The 16,014-nt window shown below is 34.9% G+C and overlaps 1 protein-coding gene across 5 annotated transcripts in view; it reads right to left on the bottom strand.

Annotated features, from left to right (window-relative positions):
* Window positions 1-228: 228 nt before the first annotated feature.
* PBLD (phenazine biosynthesis like protein domain containing) overlaps window positions 229-16,014 on the bottom strand; it is a 24,813-nt gene continuing 9,027 nt past the window's right edge. For 4 of the 5 annotated variants that reach the window (XM_074592542.1, XM_074592543.1, XM_074592544.1 and 1 more), the window contains 3 exons: window positions 15,604-15,782; window positions 13,766-13,828; window positions 8,769-9,194 (listed from right to left, as the gene is read on the bottom strand). In XM_074592542.1, the coding sequence (XP_074448643.1) occupies window positions 9,082-9,194; window positions 13,766-13,828; window positions 15,604-15,782 (355 nt within the window). In that variant the 3' untranslated portion in view covers window positions 8,769-9,081. Of the gene's footprint in view, window positions 280-8,768; window positions 9,195-13,765; window positions 13,829-15,603; window positions 15,783-16,014 lie in introns of those variants that run through there. The other variant, XM_074592545.1, reaches the window with a different exon arrangement.

Below are 16,014 nucleotides of genomic sequence, written 5' to 3'. Positions count from 1 at the left end.
AGGGCAAAAATATGAAATGCCTGATTTAACTAGGATCTGTAAGTAGCTTGACAACGGCAACCCTGAAGTCAGTGATGCATGATTTAAAAGCCCCTAATGGGTCAAAGCTGTTACACAAATGAGACTTTTGTTGATTATCCTTCACTTTATGTACTTGCAACACTGTTACATAAATGTACTTACTATCAGCTTTCAGAGTATTTCACAACAGGATTTCTGGGGTAAGAGCCGAGCAGTCCAGATATTTATTTGTAAGCATTTTTAACTTTCACTTTTGCGCTGAAAAAATACAGAAAATAACTACGATCACTCAAAGAAATACATACAAATAATAACTGACAGTATTTTCAGTAACATTTTCAAGGATCTGAACTGTAAAATGGTGCTTCACAAAAATGAGATAGAAGAATTTTCTTATTTAATACCGTATTTAGTGTCATTTTTTTAAAACTGTTAGCTAAGTGCCTTAAGTCAAGGCACTTCTATTTAAAGAAATATATATAGAATACATATAGAAGAATATATATAAAGGAATCAGTTAAATTATTTAAATACAGAATAATACATATTTAAAGAAATCAGCTAAATTATTTAAATAATGGATCGAATGCTTTTGATATATATCATTCAGACTTAATGTATTCAGTTTTGTAAATTAAAAATCCTCTCTCATGGCATTTTAAATATTGTATGTCCAGAAGGGTATACTATACTATATTTTAAAATACACTACTGCAGACTTAACTTTTTTCCTTTTAGTAATGTATAATAGTTATCCCATAAATATTCCGTGAATATGTTTTAGAACGTTATGTGAAGAAATGTCCTACAAAAATCCCTAGTAAAGAAAATGAGAATTCTAATTAGATGTTCTACACACTAATTTTACAGACATGCTTAACTTCATGTGTTTATGTAATCCTACTACGGTTAATGGGACTAAACAAGTGTCCAAAGTTAAAAATAGCTGTAAGTTTTGGTCATGCAGGACCTCAGTTCATAATGCTGTTAGTGTGAACTAGAAAGTGGTTAATGAAAGCACAGCATTCACCTTTTCTGGGAGGCATGTGTTACATCTTTATGTTTTCCATAAGCACATTTTTACTTACTTTTTAAAAACCCTTTACAATAAGGTTATCTTTGCTTGCTGGAATTTGAAACTTACTGAAAAACGGCGAGGATCAAACACAGGAGCAAAAGAAAAGGAAACCTTAAATTGATAGATACATATATATACATACATATACAAAAGAATACATATACATCTCACTTTTATAGTACTTTACCATTAGATTTTTACTTTATAATTAAACTGTTATGCAAATTAAGTAATCCACACTCAGTTTAAGTAAAGAATTACGCTATTAACTGGAAGGGCTGATGTTGTAATTAATGCTTTCCAAATTAACTAGGAACCTTTGTATCTATATTGGTGCACTCATAGACAGATGAGCGCACAGGCATACATGCATATAACACATCTGCTCTTTTGTCCAAATGGACAGCAGGACGCCACAGAGGTTTTTTCATCAAAAGACATGCAATTCGAAAAGATTAAGATGTTCTAGTTAGGCACATGGTAACATTTGATGTTTCAGATTTTCAAATCTCCCAAGTGTCACTTTTCCAAACTATAATGAATTAGATATGACGTGTATATTTTAAAAGCTACTAGTTAAAGCTGGTTGTGAATAAAGAAACACTTAATGTAGCTATTGCTAATATATAATGCTGGGTTTAGAATACACAAAGGACAATATTTCCCATTAAGTACATGAAAATAAAAATTGATAAATCATGACTAGAAAAGCAAAAAGCTCACTCTATCCAATGCATATAGAAAAAGGACTGAATATTTGGTATCAAAAAGCTTGTTGTTTGGTTTTTCTCCCATGAAGCTAATTTTTTCTTTTCATTCCCTATTATTTTAGAGATTTCAAGAATTTCTAATGACAGCATTCTATCGGATTTTAGTGAGATTTCTCTTGAATTATCCAAACTTGAGGATGGGTAAATTTTCTCAAACTTAACTAATATCACACTGGAAATTTCAAATGAAAAGCTTTTTACAGCTATATAATCAACCACTTCTGTTAAACAGGTTTCCTTTTAGCTATGCAAAATAAATGACACAATCTTGCTGTTGTAATTGCATTGACTGTGGTTTATGTCCTCAAGTACTCACGAACATTAATTCCTAAGGCAAAAAATGCAGCAAGACAGTTTTATTTCTGTTGTAGCTGGTCTTTTTCATGTACGATTGAGAAGCAAAAAGGGAAGTATTACTTTGGGTTTTCTTACAGCTTAAAAAAAAAGTGTCTGAGCATAGTAATAACTATAGTTCTGTAATCCAGACTGCCTGAAAAATATGCATAGAGTAAAAGTGCTATCAGTTTAAAGAACTAGTGATGCTTTTAGTGTCAAACAGCAGGAAAACCTCCAGCCCAAGTTCTACAGCATCAAAAAGTCAAGAATGTGAGCTTTACAGCAAGGGCTATTAAATCTAACAGACAAACCCATAAAAAGATCCAATAGCTGGAGGACAAAGTTTGAAAACCATGAACTGGAAACACAGAATATATTTGCAACAGAAAATTCCCAGATATTTTACCAAGGAATATGATAGAGCCTTCATAAGCTTACATTCTTATATTAAATTTAGTTGTCTTTCTACTATATCTAAATTACAAAGCATTGGCTTCAGTGCACAGATTGTTTTGTCGACTGTTACTGTCTGCGATATGCGTTCAGGTCACCAGATTAGATGATGGGCTTATATATATGCACCTATGAAATGCAGAAAAGACTACCAAAGTTAATTAATAACCCATGACAGCGATCCAGTAAGAGTCTGAAACTACAAAGAATTCTGGTAAACTGCATGCAGATTAATTTCCCTTGCTCTCTAAATCTTTTTCTTTAGGGAAAGCACGTATCTTCTTTAAGGTGAGTGGAAGCCATTTAATGTATCATCTCAGGCATTCAGAGAATAAAGAAGCTGTAAAATTCAAAGCGCCCAATGAAGAGGAAACAAATGCAGATATTTTACTGGTATCACTGAAGCCCCAAATGTATCACCATATCACTCCGTCTTCCTCTGAATTTTGAGGAGTATGGGTGACAAAATAGGAACATGTAAGAGTGGGCAGGGAACACAAGCTTGTATCTATTTTTTTCAGAAGGGTTGCTTTATAGAAAGGGTGTTAATGTATACTTTCACAACAAAAAAGGATGTATTGATCAGACTGGTCCCAATACATTGTACAAGGCCTTTGCATAGATACACATTGGAAGAAGCACGTAAGAACATTTGTCCTAGTTAAGAAAAGACCAGCATAATCAATCTCAGGTCTCAATAAAAGATGCCTGAAAACATGATCTCTCTTCTACTTTTTCTTGGCTGACAGGGAAGGCTACCTGAAGTGACAAATTCCTATTGTATCATCTTAAGGATCAAGGTTCCACCTTCTTTTTGTCCATCTCAAAATCCTAGGGCATAGCACAACTTAATCCAGACTCCCAGTCAGTGGGGAAACCTAGCAAAGATTACACCTCCTGAAGTGCAATTCCCTTTGGAGCTCTTCCTGGAACTGTCTGACTGTACCACCTTTTAGTCAGTGCTAGTGCTCAATGAGACAACTGAATCCTTTGTTCCTTGTTAAGAACTTCCAAAATGAAACAAAAGTACTAATTAATTGGTATTCTGACTGGGACTAATTCAAAGGTGTCTGCTAGTATCTTGGGATATGGTGTGTTCTACTTTGGAGAGAATCAATCAGTCAGAGATTGATGAAGGGGCGGTGAGGTCAGGTTTGCAAATACAGAACCATCTGCAGAGTCTCCTGGGTTGGTACCTGCAGCATAGTAATTTACAGGAGCAGGTGTTTCCTTTTAATCTACGGGTTTTTTTCTGCTGAAATTGTAACTTTATTGAGAAAGTGCCTGCAGTTTGTTATTACCAGGGTACTTTGTTTATTGTTGCTATTAACTACCAAAAGGTTTCTGAAAGTTGTAGAAAACATACTCCTTAAAAACACAGGTAACTGTAGAGACTGTGAGGTTAAATATGTCAATCAGACACATCTTCAGAATGCTGCTATGCATAAACATATTAAAGTCCAAAAGGCTGGTTTGTAACAGAATGACTTTGTTCAGAAAGGAGACATTTCTTTCTGAATATGGGTGACTGAAATTATCATAGTTGTTAAGATTATAATTTATTTCTGTTTACAGCCATAAATATTTAGGGAGAAAGGAGGCTTTCTGAAACAAGAAAAATTTGAGAATTCCAGCTGGAATTTCCCACCTGAATTGATCTTGGTGGGACTGGCACTCTGGTAAGTCCCCTGTGGTTTGGATCCAAAGCACAGCAAAAGGTCAGCAGAGAATACATTTGGGTTCAAATTCCGGTTCCTGGCTTGGCTGCACCTCATACTCTGCTCCACCTCTACTATAATCTACATGATCTCTTCTCTAGCCTAACATCTCTCAACCTGACTCCCAGATCATACAAACTGTCTTTGCATCATTAACTTTAACTAGTGTCAAAAACTGAGGATGTGCCCTTAAGTGTTTTAACTATGCTCCCACATTACAGAGTCTCTACAGAGGCATTACGCATCCTCCTCTTCGTGCTCCTCACAAACCTACTTCATCTCCTTCAAACTCCTTCCTCTTCACAACTCTAGAAACACTTTTGAGAATTTTTCTTGGGTTTGCCTAATGTATTTTATCTACCCTGTCATTTTTAACAGGACAAAAACTGCATATGGGAAAGTGGTTTCTTTGTTTGGGTGCAACACCAAAAATGGTCACAGAACACTGGAGAGCAAATAGAACTTAGGCTTATATGATTCACGACATTAAAAACCAGGGAAAGTCCTCCTTTGCCAATCAGCGAGGCAAAAAAAAATGAGACGAAGTGATTCTCTCACTAAAGAAACCAACAGAGTAAGAAATGTTTATTTTTTCATATTCCGCTTTAGACATTAAGTCTAAACTAAAGGTCTTAGTCTAAAACTGACCTGTAGTAAAAAAAATTTCATACTTTTCAACTATCTGGTCATATATTGGGTTTTGTTATTCCACTTTCCCATTCTTTTGAAAATTTTAAGTTATGGTTTGCAGTAAATTTTAGGAAATAAATGAAGGATAGTGACCCAGCAATTGAGAAAAATCCCTTGTTCTGTCTTTTTGTTTAAGTCTGGTAATTACTTTAAAGACAAATTTACTCCTCTGAAAAAATTAAAAAAAATGTAGACATCAGAATCAAACTGCTTAATTGGCAGATTTTTCAGTTTTTAATTGAACTAATTTAATTTTTACATGATCTGGCATCACCTTCAATTTTCATTTAGTTTCCTTTTTTCACTTCTGGGAAGGTTCCCTCTGTTCCTGGCATGTTACCCTGTCACTCTGATGAATACTGAGACAAAGAAATCTTTCCTTTCCCAGAAATAACTGCCTCATCTGTTGCTAATTTCCCTTCCTATCCCTTATGGAACACATGGCTCCGTTCTATGACCTCTTGCTGTGTACACATTCCTGAAATCTTTTATTTCCACATTTGCAAAATTTTCCGATTTTGGTAAGAACTTTTCAATATATGTTTTCTGTTTATTCTTATGTAGATAGCACAAAAAAAAAAAAAAGCAAAGCATTTTCATTAATCCTTTAAGCAAATCTGTGAAATGGCTTGTTGAATAAAAAAAATGGCTTCCCATTTTCTTTTCATCCCTTTTAGCTGTACATTCGTTTCCATAGCAACAAACTTGTATGGTTTCTGTTGCTCAGTATTTTTTTCTCTTATTTTGCTTTGTTCCTCATGGTTAAGTGGTTTCTTCCTGGCCCCTACAAGAGCTATGCCTCTGCAGAGGCACACAACAAAGAAGTAAAATAAGCAAACATGCATTTAAATTCATAAAAAAATGGCTGTTAGATCTAGCTAGGCATTTACTCAAAATGTACAGTGGTCTGTAACTTAATGACCTTCTGTTGGACACTCTCATGAAAAATAACTCTCAAGCACACAGGACACTCTCATGAAAAATAACTCTCAAGCACACAGGAATGTTAGGAATTGTATTTTCCTTCCACATAATCTGCTCTTGGTTCAACACATCCCCATGGTACAGTCTTAATTAAGAGAGCAGCACAAAACAGTTCTGCAAACCCTCTGCACCAGAAACACTAAACAAAGAGACATCGCATTTTTCCAACCTTCCACTTAGTATCTTCACTTATCTTTTAATTCAATATTTTAATTTAATAAAAAAAAATGCAAGTTAACTATTTTCTTAGAGAAACATTAAATTCCAGACTTCTGTGTTAATAATTGTAATATTATACAGGTAGTTCCAGAAAACTTAGACAAAGTTTTATTTAATTAATGAGGAAGGCCTAGCAACTTCCATTAAAAAAGAGTCCATGGGAAGTCCACAATGATAAAGTCTGCATGAAATTCTACAGCACTCAAAGATTGTATTTACCATTACAAGGACCTAAAAATTGTGCTGCATAGGTTGAAGATCAGATAGCACTAATGTTTATTTAAACTATATAGGCTTTACACAGAAATCAACCTTTAAGTACTGTTTCCTTTCTGCATTTTCCATGCAGAAATTAACTTAATTAAACATCACTGTGTTCCTCTTTTTTCTTGACATGAAACTCATGCGATTTTGAGTCTGAATTCTCATTTCAAGCGCAATCAGACATTTCCCTTCGTGCTAAGGTGACTTAGCATTCAGGATTTTGCTCAAAGTTAAGACTGTTAAGCTAGATCAACTATATATACCCAATAAAACCAACAAGTAAATCCTTTGCATGAAAACATGAAAGAAGGCCACACAAATTCTAGGTAATTTTATTTGAAGTTCACACAAGGAGAGATGGACAAAATTTGTCACAACAATTCACTTCCTTTGCTGTTGACTTAAAATGTGCAATGTATTAAAATAAGACTTAGTGAGTAATTAGGATCAGCAGGTCAACTACGCAGTATTTCATGAGAATAAAGTTGCTACTCATAAAATGAGTGCTCTTTTTCTTGCCACTCTCAGCAGCCTTGCTTATTTTGCATATGGTTGCATGTTTAATTAGCAATCCTTCTGTAAGTGTCTGCAATTAGCACAATGATGATTAATAAAATAACTCCTTTAAAGCTCCATTTAGGCAGCAGAACTGCACAATCAGGTATAATTAATTCATCATTAATAAATCATGGTTGATTAACTAATCTGTTGATTACAAACACATTACTGCATAGTCTCCCACCTGAGCTCTGGTGATTTTTCTATCCTGAACAGAAATAAAGACTAAGTAGTAGTAAACCATAAAAAAATGCATTAAGCAGCAAAGATACTGGTTTGGTCAGGAAATTCAGATAGCAAGTATATTTCAAATTTACTGGGTTTTGTTCATTATTAGTCCCCTTGAGAAAAAAAAAAATGTACTGTCTGTTTGTTAAATGTGAATGGGTGAACAGTAATTGCTTCTTAAGTTAATTTATATTCTGAAGGAAGCTAGTGTTTTTTTCCAAAACATCTCAAATTACGGACTGGGCTAGATTCACTCTTTGCATAAGCCTGTAGGAAGTAGCAAATGCAGGAAAACAAGATTGCAGTTTTGCTGCTCAAGAAGATCCAGGTCACTGGATCTTTTTTCTTGCTTTGTGAGAAGGCAAGGCCAAGGTGGCTGCTAAATATGCCACTGCAACATTGCTATGAAGCTGCCTCCATAGCCATGTCTTGCATCTGGTGATGAGTCCATATTTATAAACAACATTTCAGGTCCACAAACTTCAGCAAGATTGAATACGGAAGAAGAACATGCATTTCCTTTGGGAGATTCATTTTTCTTGTCACCTAGCTCTTGAGCTTTGTAGTGCATTTAAATTATATTTTTTATATGTTCCATGTAGCAGCAGGAGCTAGAAACTATTATTTCAAATGAATCCTAGGATTCTCACACTGGTACTTGCCTCCAGATACTCGGGCTTAAGTAAGATGGCAGTTACAAGCCATGATAAAATTCAAAATAACTGGAAATACGAGAACTTGGCACAACTAAATTCCTCATCATTTATAATGGGCTGACATCCAGCTGTGCCTACAGTATCAAAATGTCTTTGAGTCTAAAATACTTCATCCTGAAATTGCAAAGAAAAAGAACTAAAGCAAAGCTTAGGATAAAAGCAACTTGAAAGGGAAAACAAAGTTTCAAAGTTTTAGCTAGAGTAAATGAAACAGTTCAATATTGCTAATAAATCCAGGGAAAGACGAGAACACTAAAGGAAAAAGTGACAAAAGCTGGAGCAGTACACTTCATGAAGAAAATTTCAGGAGAAGCTTTTAATTCAGGAGCAGATCTTCAGTCTTTGAAAAGTAAATGACACTGCTGTAACCAAGAAAGTTTTCTTTCAGATTTTAACTAGTTTTACGTGCATCACTATGTCAATCTCTTAAGTCTTTCTTCTAAAACTTTAAATAAAAATATTGACTAAGCAGCAGTACTACAAGCCACTGCAACACCATTCATCTTTGAAAAATACTGTTCATAAAAGTGAATTATAAAGCACATTTCTAAACCATCTATATTTTTTTTCATATTATAATTGAAGAAAATTTATGATCATATGAGCAACACTTCAATATATGGTGGAGAAAAGATTATTATTTTTTTAAAGGACTGTAGTCAGATTTCATGGAGAATGACTGAATATGGAAAAAGTTTGACTATTTTATCAATCAGAAAAATTTACAATTCAATCCAGGAAGCAGGAATGGCTTTTAATGTAGAATTTGGAAATATAGAAAAGAATAATTTAAAAGCAGAAAAACAAGATCGCTGTTCTTGGACAGTTTGAGGTCAGTGTACATATGAAGTGGCAAGATGAAAGTGAAGGAAACAATACCAAGGATCTTGAAGATTGGAAGTGAGCATTTTCAACCAATTTTTTAAAATGGACAATATGTAATCAAAGACCTGTGAAGACAGCTGTGATTCACTGCCTAGAGCTCTAATCAGCATAATATGAATAATCTGAAGGTGTGGGAGATGAAATTGTTAGCATCAATTTCTTCAGAGAGTCAGGTTTCCTTTTAATACAATAGCAATTTGCCCCGCAATGTCAACTCTTCCATCATTACGCAGTGAAATCTTCAACTCTCCTCCACGGCGGGAACATTGAAAAGCTAAATGGAAAAAAGAATCCACAGTTAAAAAACTATTATCTGTCAGAAATTATTTAGAAATCCATGAAAACTCAGGGAAATGATGCCTCTGTCTCCAGCAAGCAAGCAGCACCAGGACAAGCACTGTACCAGGGACACCCTGGATGAATTGTCTTTATGGATGAAGATCAGTTGAGGGTGTATCTCAGACTAGAACTTGTCTATTGAGTCTGACAAAGATGCTAGTTAATACAAGTGGTGAAGGATAGTTTGCTGTGATGTAGCCGACCAAGTTTCCTTTGTATATCTAAAGAAGCCTTGAATTCTCCCATTCATGGGCTAGAGAGTTTCTGTAGGTAAGAAGGAAGAACATCGACTATTATCTGCATGAGAATAAAGAATCGCTTTACTGGTATTGAATATCTGAAGTAGATACTAGGTTTGAAGAATGTATTTAGCTAGTGGTAAATAAAACTCAGACAGTGGAAAAAGTCTACAAAGAAACATAGACGCTGCTTCCGTTGTCACAAACTGAGACCAAATTCTTACATAGACAGGAAAATATATTGATTTATGTAATCCTGAATATATCGTTTAATACAGCTGGACAAAGTTTAAGTAGAAATGGCCTTCCACTTGTAAATAATTACAAAACTAAACTTTTGCCTAATATGTTTAGTCATATACAAGTAGGACGATAATGCTCACTTAACATGTTGAGTCTGTAGACTTCTTTCGGTAGTCCAGTTTTAGTTGCAGGACTACTTGATCAGAAAATGATCTGGTTCAGATGGCATTTAGCAAAAGTTTGAGTTTCACATAGCGTTGTTTTTGTAAAAGGCTGTAAATGGATGATGAGGCATTAATGTTCACAGTGTCCTTACTCAATGGATTTACAACTACTACAAAAGTTGTTCAAAGCCAAAGGGCATGTTTTTCCTCACAAACCCACAATTTGTAAATTGGGCAGAGATTGTATTCAGATCCCAACAGAGCATAGAATCTCTAAGAGATGGCACATATAATGGATGCTTTAAAACAATTTCTCAGCCACAGCTGACAAGAAACCTCTTCCTTATAACTGGATATTAGATTCTCAGACAAAGCAAACACTCCAAAGCAGTGGAAACAGGAGCTATAGAAAGAGTGATTTCGAAACTTTCTGTTCTTTTCCATTTATGGAACTACCAGTTATTGTTTTTAACTCGTTAGAACAACATCAATCTATGGAGTACTGCCTTCAACTGGAATATTTTGCACACTTAAAGATCCAGAACATGCTAAAGTTGATCAATTACTACTGCCAAGTGGTTGGGTTTGTTTGGGTTTGTTTTTTTTCTTTTTTTAAATGTGGAACCAGTGCTGTCTGTTTCATGGCAAGATTAATGAGACTGTTTTGGTACTGGTCCATTTTATTTTATTTTTAGGAAACCTCCAAAGTAGAAGAAAAGAAGAAAAAAAAAAAAAAAACCAAACACAAAAGAAAATTTTACCCAAGCTTATATGAAAAAAATACTTGATTCTTTCTTTCTCTCACATAGAAGCATTTTCATATTATGTCTGAAAGTAAACGGACCTGCATGGAACATTTCAATGACTAGAGGATTTCATTTAATAGCAATATCTCCAGAGACATTCAAGCATCTCTGATGTGCACTCGCCTTTCGGATCACAAAGTTGTTGCGTGTCCATTCCATCTCTGTATTTACTAGGAATATCTCATACTACATATACATTTTATACCTTTTTGTATAAAAACAAATATGTACATTCTGATCTGTAGAAATAATACATAACAGCTGAATTCACAGTGCCCTGAATTCCTGTGACTAAACTGACACAGAGGAAAGTTTAAGAGTAGGTACAAGGACTGTGAGACTGAGCATGCTGACATCACAGAACCATACACGCATTCACAAGGCAGCCAGTGGCCTTGCACTAATATTAACCTGCTGTTTTGAGGAGGTTCTTAGCAGGCCAGATGTATTTAAGTGATCACTGCTTATAGAATTTGCGGAGTAATGTATTTTCTTCATGACGTTGTAATGACATCAACTCAGGAACAAATGCCACTCTTGTAAAAATATTTTTTTTAGAAATCACTATTATTTTGGTTGAATTTCTAAACCCTATAAAAGGATTGATAAAAGAAGCACTTGTTCCTTAGCTGAAGTGAAGTTAAGATTCCGATTTTTTTTTTTGTTCTACGAAAGAAGCTGGATAAATCTGGTAATTGATGGAGGGAAACATCTCGCCTTTGGCAGAAGCTTTACACTTGTGTATAAATCTGATGTGGTCAATCTATATGTTGAGATTACCTAGGAACAAGGAAAGCTGCAATTACAACTCTGCAAAACTCTTCACGAGAATTCAAATTGCAGAAACTTAAATACAAGTAGATTTATTCTACCTGAATAAAGCAACTTCTTCACACACATACACACACAAAAAAAAAAAAGGCAAGTGAGGAGACTGAAAAGTTAGAAGATGGGACAGACTTTGTATTGAAAGAAATCCTGGCAAAATTTCTGAAAGTATGATCTTACAGTCATCAAAGCAAGGTTTGGGTTTTGGTTGGTTGGTTGGTGTCCTGTCCCCACCCCTGAGAAAACCCCCAAAACACAACACCTCAAATGCTATAAACCTGTTCTGTACTGGGAAGGAATCAGAGAAGTTAAAAGCAGTGACAAGAGCCAAAATGTCCCCACAAATTAATACAGTTGTCTGAAGTAAATAGGTACAGAAAGATTCTTCTGGCTTCACCTGAGATTAAGAATTGAGTTGGATAAAGCCCCTTCTCTTCACAACAATTTGGAAAGGCCTCTATAATCTTTGTGGTTATATTGAATTCCTTATGCACGCTTATAAATGTTATCTTAGAAATGTGAAAACTATGTGAAGGGCTGGATACAGAGACAGTTGCTAAAAATTGCATTCATTAGCAATTATGAAAGTCTATACATCTGAGAGATTATATTTTTTTAAATATTGCAGAGACTCTTCAAACAAAAAAAAGGCAAAGACTCATACTGAACTCTGATTTAACACTCAGCTTAAATTCAAGGAAATTTACATAGTTTCAAGAAAGACCATAAAGTATTTCACCTTGTAAAAAGACTGGAAAATTCTCTTTGTAGTTGATGGCGGTGGTTACTGTTTGACAATTTGGTCTAATAAAAGTAGGAAGAGAACCCAAACACAGGAAATTATGTCTGATACTTCAGCAGAGATGCAGCTGACCTCCTAGAGGTCACAATACCCAGAGAGATCTGACAATGGATTTAATGTTCCTCATTTTTATATTATTTCATATCTGATCTATTTTGGAACTAACAGATCTTTCATTTTATGGAAGAAAAATCTTCCTTTATTCTTGCAATAAAAGGTATCGGATATTACAGAACCTACCGCAAAGGTTTCTAAAAAGTCAAAAGATGCTCTTATTTATTAATCTTTGGTGATATGGAATCTTCTTGATTGCCAGCCATCTTTTCTAAATAATCTCATTAGTAATAGAATTCGCCCCAGTACTACCTGATACCCCTCCATTACGTGCATGTAAGGAACAGCTATTTCTCATAAACATACATAGAGACGTCTGTTGATCAGATGTCAAATGAGCTTGTTCTCTTTAAACCTGTTTTGTATGATTTCTACCACAAAAGAAGTTTTCATTTAAAAGTAAAACTGCAAATAAATTACAAACAAATAAAATTTGCCAATGCCCATGTATCTTGTCCCCATTCTCAATTTATTTAACATCAGTCACATTCTTTCTGTTCTTGTAATGTAAGTGACTATTCTTTCCTATATTCTTTCTCGCTGCCATGTAAAAGATCATCATCCTAAGGAAAACTGATCTCCATATCTAAATACACAGATATAACAGAAACCAGAAAACCTGTACCATAAAGCACATTCTATAAGTAGAATCTAAACATTAAAATACATTATCTTCTTCTAATACATCTAGCTATACCAACACTAGTTATTCTAAACCCTAAGTTTCCTAAAGAAGATACTGAAGGGATTAATCCGGTGCAATTCTGAAGAAAATTCCAAAATCAGGCAGAAATCATATGACTTTTTTCAATCTCATCTTAATAGACACGAGTGGAAAGGAAAATACTGTCCAAATTCTACTGAAAAGTATGCATCATGAGTGAAAGAAAATATCAGTACCTTTTCACAATACCCAAAGAGCAAACCATTACAAGTAAGAAGTAAAGTAAAATTCCATCAAAACACAAAACCAACACCATCTGAAGTTCACCAAGCTTGAGTTATGATGAAAGGTCATGAGAACTAAATTCCAAAAGCTGAGATCAAAAACTAACTGCAGAGCATTACGATCCAGAAACCTGAGACTTCAAACTCCCTGCAGGCATGATGTGTCACGGTGGACAGGAAAGTAATTAATTTCTTAAAGATTACCTCACACGCAAAATATTACATAACATTCTATTAATATTGTGAAAATGTATAGGGAGTTATTGCTACAGCTTGGATTGTAATAATAACACAACTTTTTCTTTTTTAGCGAGCAGCTTTTACATAAATGGGCAGCCTTGCAAGAAAACAGTTTCTCTTACCAAGCATTTCTTTCTTCCCCAGCTGCTCTGACCAGTAGCTGCTTAAAACAGCATGGGCAGATCCTTAAAAGAAATTGGAGAACAAAGTACAGAATTAAATTATAATCACTACTTTATTGAGCAAGCACGTTCAAAATGTAAATGCCATAAAAATATAAAATCAAGTGCCACACGTGTCTAGGGCAAAAATACCTAAGAGTTTACAAAGCAGACAGAACTAAAGTTTTAACATTTCATTTATATTTACAATAAAGCAGTATTACTTCATCATCCTCTGGCTTCAACGGAAATTTTGTACAGGTGAGGGCTTCGTGATTAGACACAATTGGTAGGAATAACAAATAGTACCAACTAAAATACTTGAGCCAAAGTACTCATTTGCTCACCAAAAATGAAGTTTCCTAATAATCTCAAAACATTAAGTTCAAAATACCATTCATCTAAAGATGATGTTATTCAATGAAACATGAACAGCTACCCATCAAAAATCTGAACAGACTTTTGGATATTTTTTAAGAGTAAGGAACAAGTGGATAGAAGTCGCTGTGTAAAACAAAAGCATTTCCTCTCCTAACAGTTATCACAGCAAAATCTGGTTTTTTCAGTGTTGAATGCTGGTAGGTATCTGGATGTAACTCAAGGAGATCTTTCAGGTCTCACCACAGCTTCTGAAAGCTAAAAGAACAATTTCTTGTTTCCTGGCTGGCAGACGGCTTAAAAACTTAGGATGATTTCTCAGATTCATAGCTAGAAACGCTGCTTCAGTCTACATTAGCAGCTAGGGACAAAGACACTCTGCTGGAAACCCTACAGTAAAGTAACTACAATTATCAGGGCTCAAGGACACCAGGGCATCTAGCATTATTAAGAAATCATTACAAAAGAAATATAATAGCAAGCTATCACACTGTTGGAAGTATACTTCAGCAATCCAATAAAAAGATTTATTTCTACAAAAGAAAGGAAACAAAGATGGAAGACAAGCAACAGTAAGCTAGAACAAGCCTAGAAAAATCTCAGATATTCAGGAAACTTTTAGCTTTTCGTACATATCAATACTAGTCTTCCCAGAAATGTTAAGGAATGAGCTCTGGTATAGATATATCTACCAGACTCTGTCCCCGGCTTTATCAGGAAAGCAGGACTGAAAGCTTAAAAAAATAACTGAAATACATGGCTTTTATTTCTTTGTACACCTTTCTTTCTGCTAGGAGTGCTGAATAACTATCATTATTCCAAGACAGTTAGTTTTCTTTTTATTTAGCAAAACATTTAATGAGCATCTTTGACCAAATTCTCACCTGACTAACTGGTACCTAAGCAAGTAACATCATTGTGCAGCAATCATCACCACGCCTACTAAGAGGAACACCAAAGGAATGGGCAGAGAATTAGCCTTCCTGCCCCAGAATGTACAACTAGCTGAGTTCACATTATTCATAGGTCTGAGAATATCCTTAACAAGTACCATGAAACTAGAAGAGATCTCAGCTGAAGTGCAAAAAAACCCCACAGAACACCAACAGAAGTGGATATGAACTTCTACTGCAATACTCATGCAATACCAAACTAGTCTCTTGCTTTTCTCTAATTGGAATACTTCAGGGAAAAGATCTGCAAAAGACACACGAATATCAGGCCTGATGACAGCAAGAAGCTGTTTTTTTCTGAATGAGTTGGCTCCAGCCATGAAAGTTTTCAGTTTAATGAGCACACTCTCGCAGTCCATATAAAACAGTAATTCAGAAGAAAGATTCCAAAGTGCAAAACCAGATTCGTGAAGTTTAGTAAGAAACTTTTAATTGAACTGAAACAAGAGTCACTTATCACACACATACCTGTAACAGGGTCTTCCAGAATTCCATACCAAGGTGCAAAGTATCTGGAGTAAAAATCATGACCTTTATGTTTTCCACTGGAATTTCCCTTAAGAGTGAGTATGAGTCCTTTCACCTTTCCCGTCTTTTCAGCTGACAAAAAGCTCTGAGCACTCACTTGCAGTTTTTCCAACACAGACCTTGAATATAATTATAGATTTTTAATAGCCCATATTCTTCATTTTACATTAATTTAAGTATTGAAAAGAAACAGAAAACTACAAAATCATCTTCTTTACAATCCCGAAACAGCCATGGTAAAATGTTAGGAGACAAGATTCCTAGCATCGTCCTCCCAATGTCATTTGACAGAAGACTAGCCTAAATTGAATACACTCCAAGTAAGCAGATAAAAAAGTTCAAGCCACGCAT

Source organism: Larus michahellis, chromosome 6 (assembly GCF_964199755.1).
Source record: "Larus michahellis chromosome 6, bLarMic1.1, whole genome shotgun sequence".
Taxonomy (NCBI): Eukaryota; Metazoa; Chordata; class Aves; order Charadriiformes; family Laridae; genus Larus; species Larus michahellis.
This window is presented reverse-complemented; position numbering and strand designations above follow the sequence as displayed.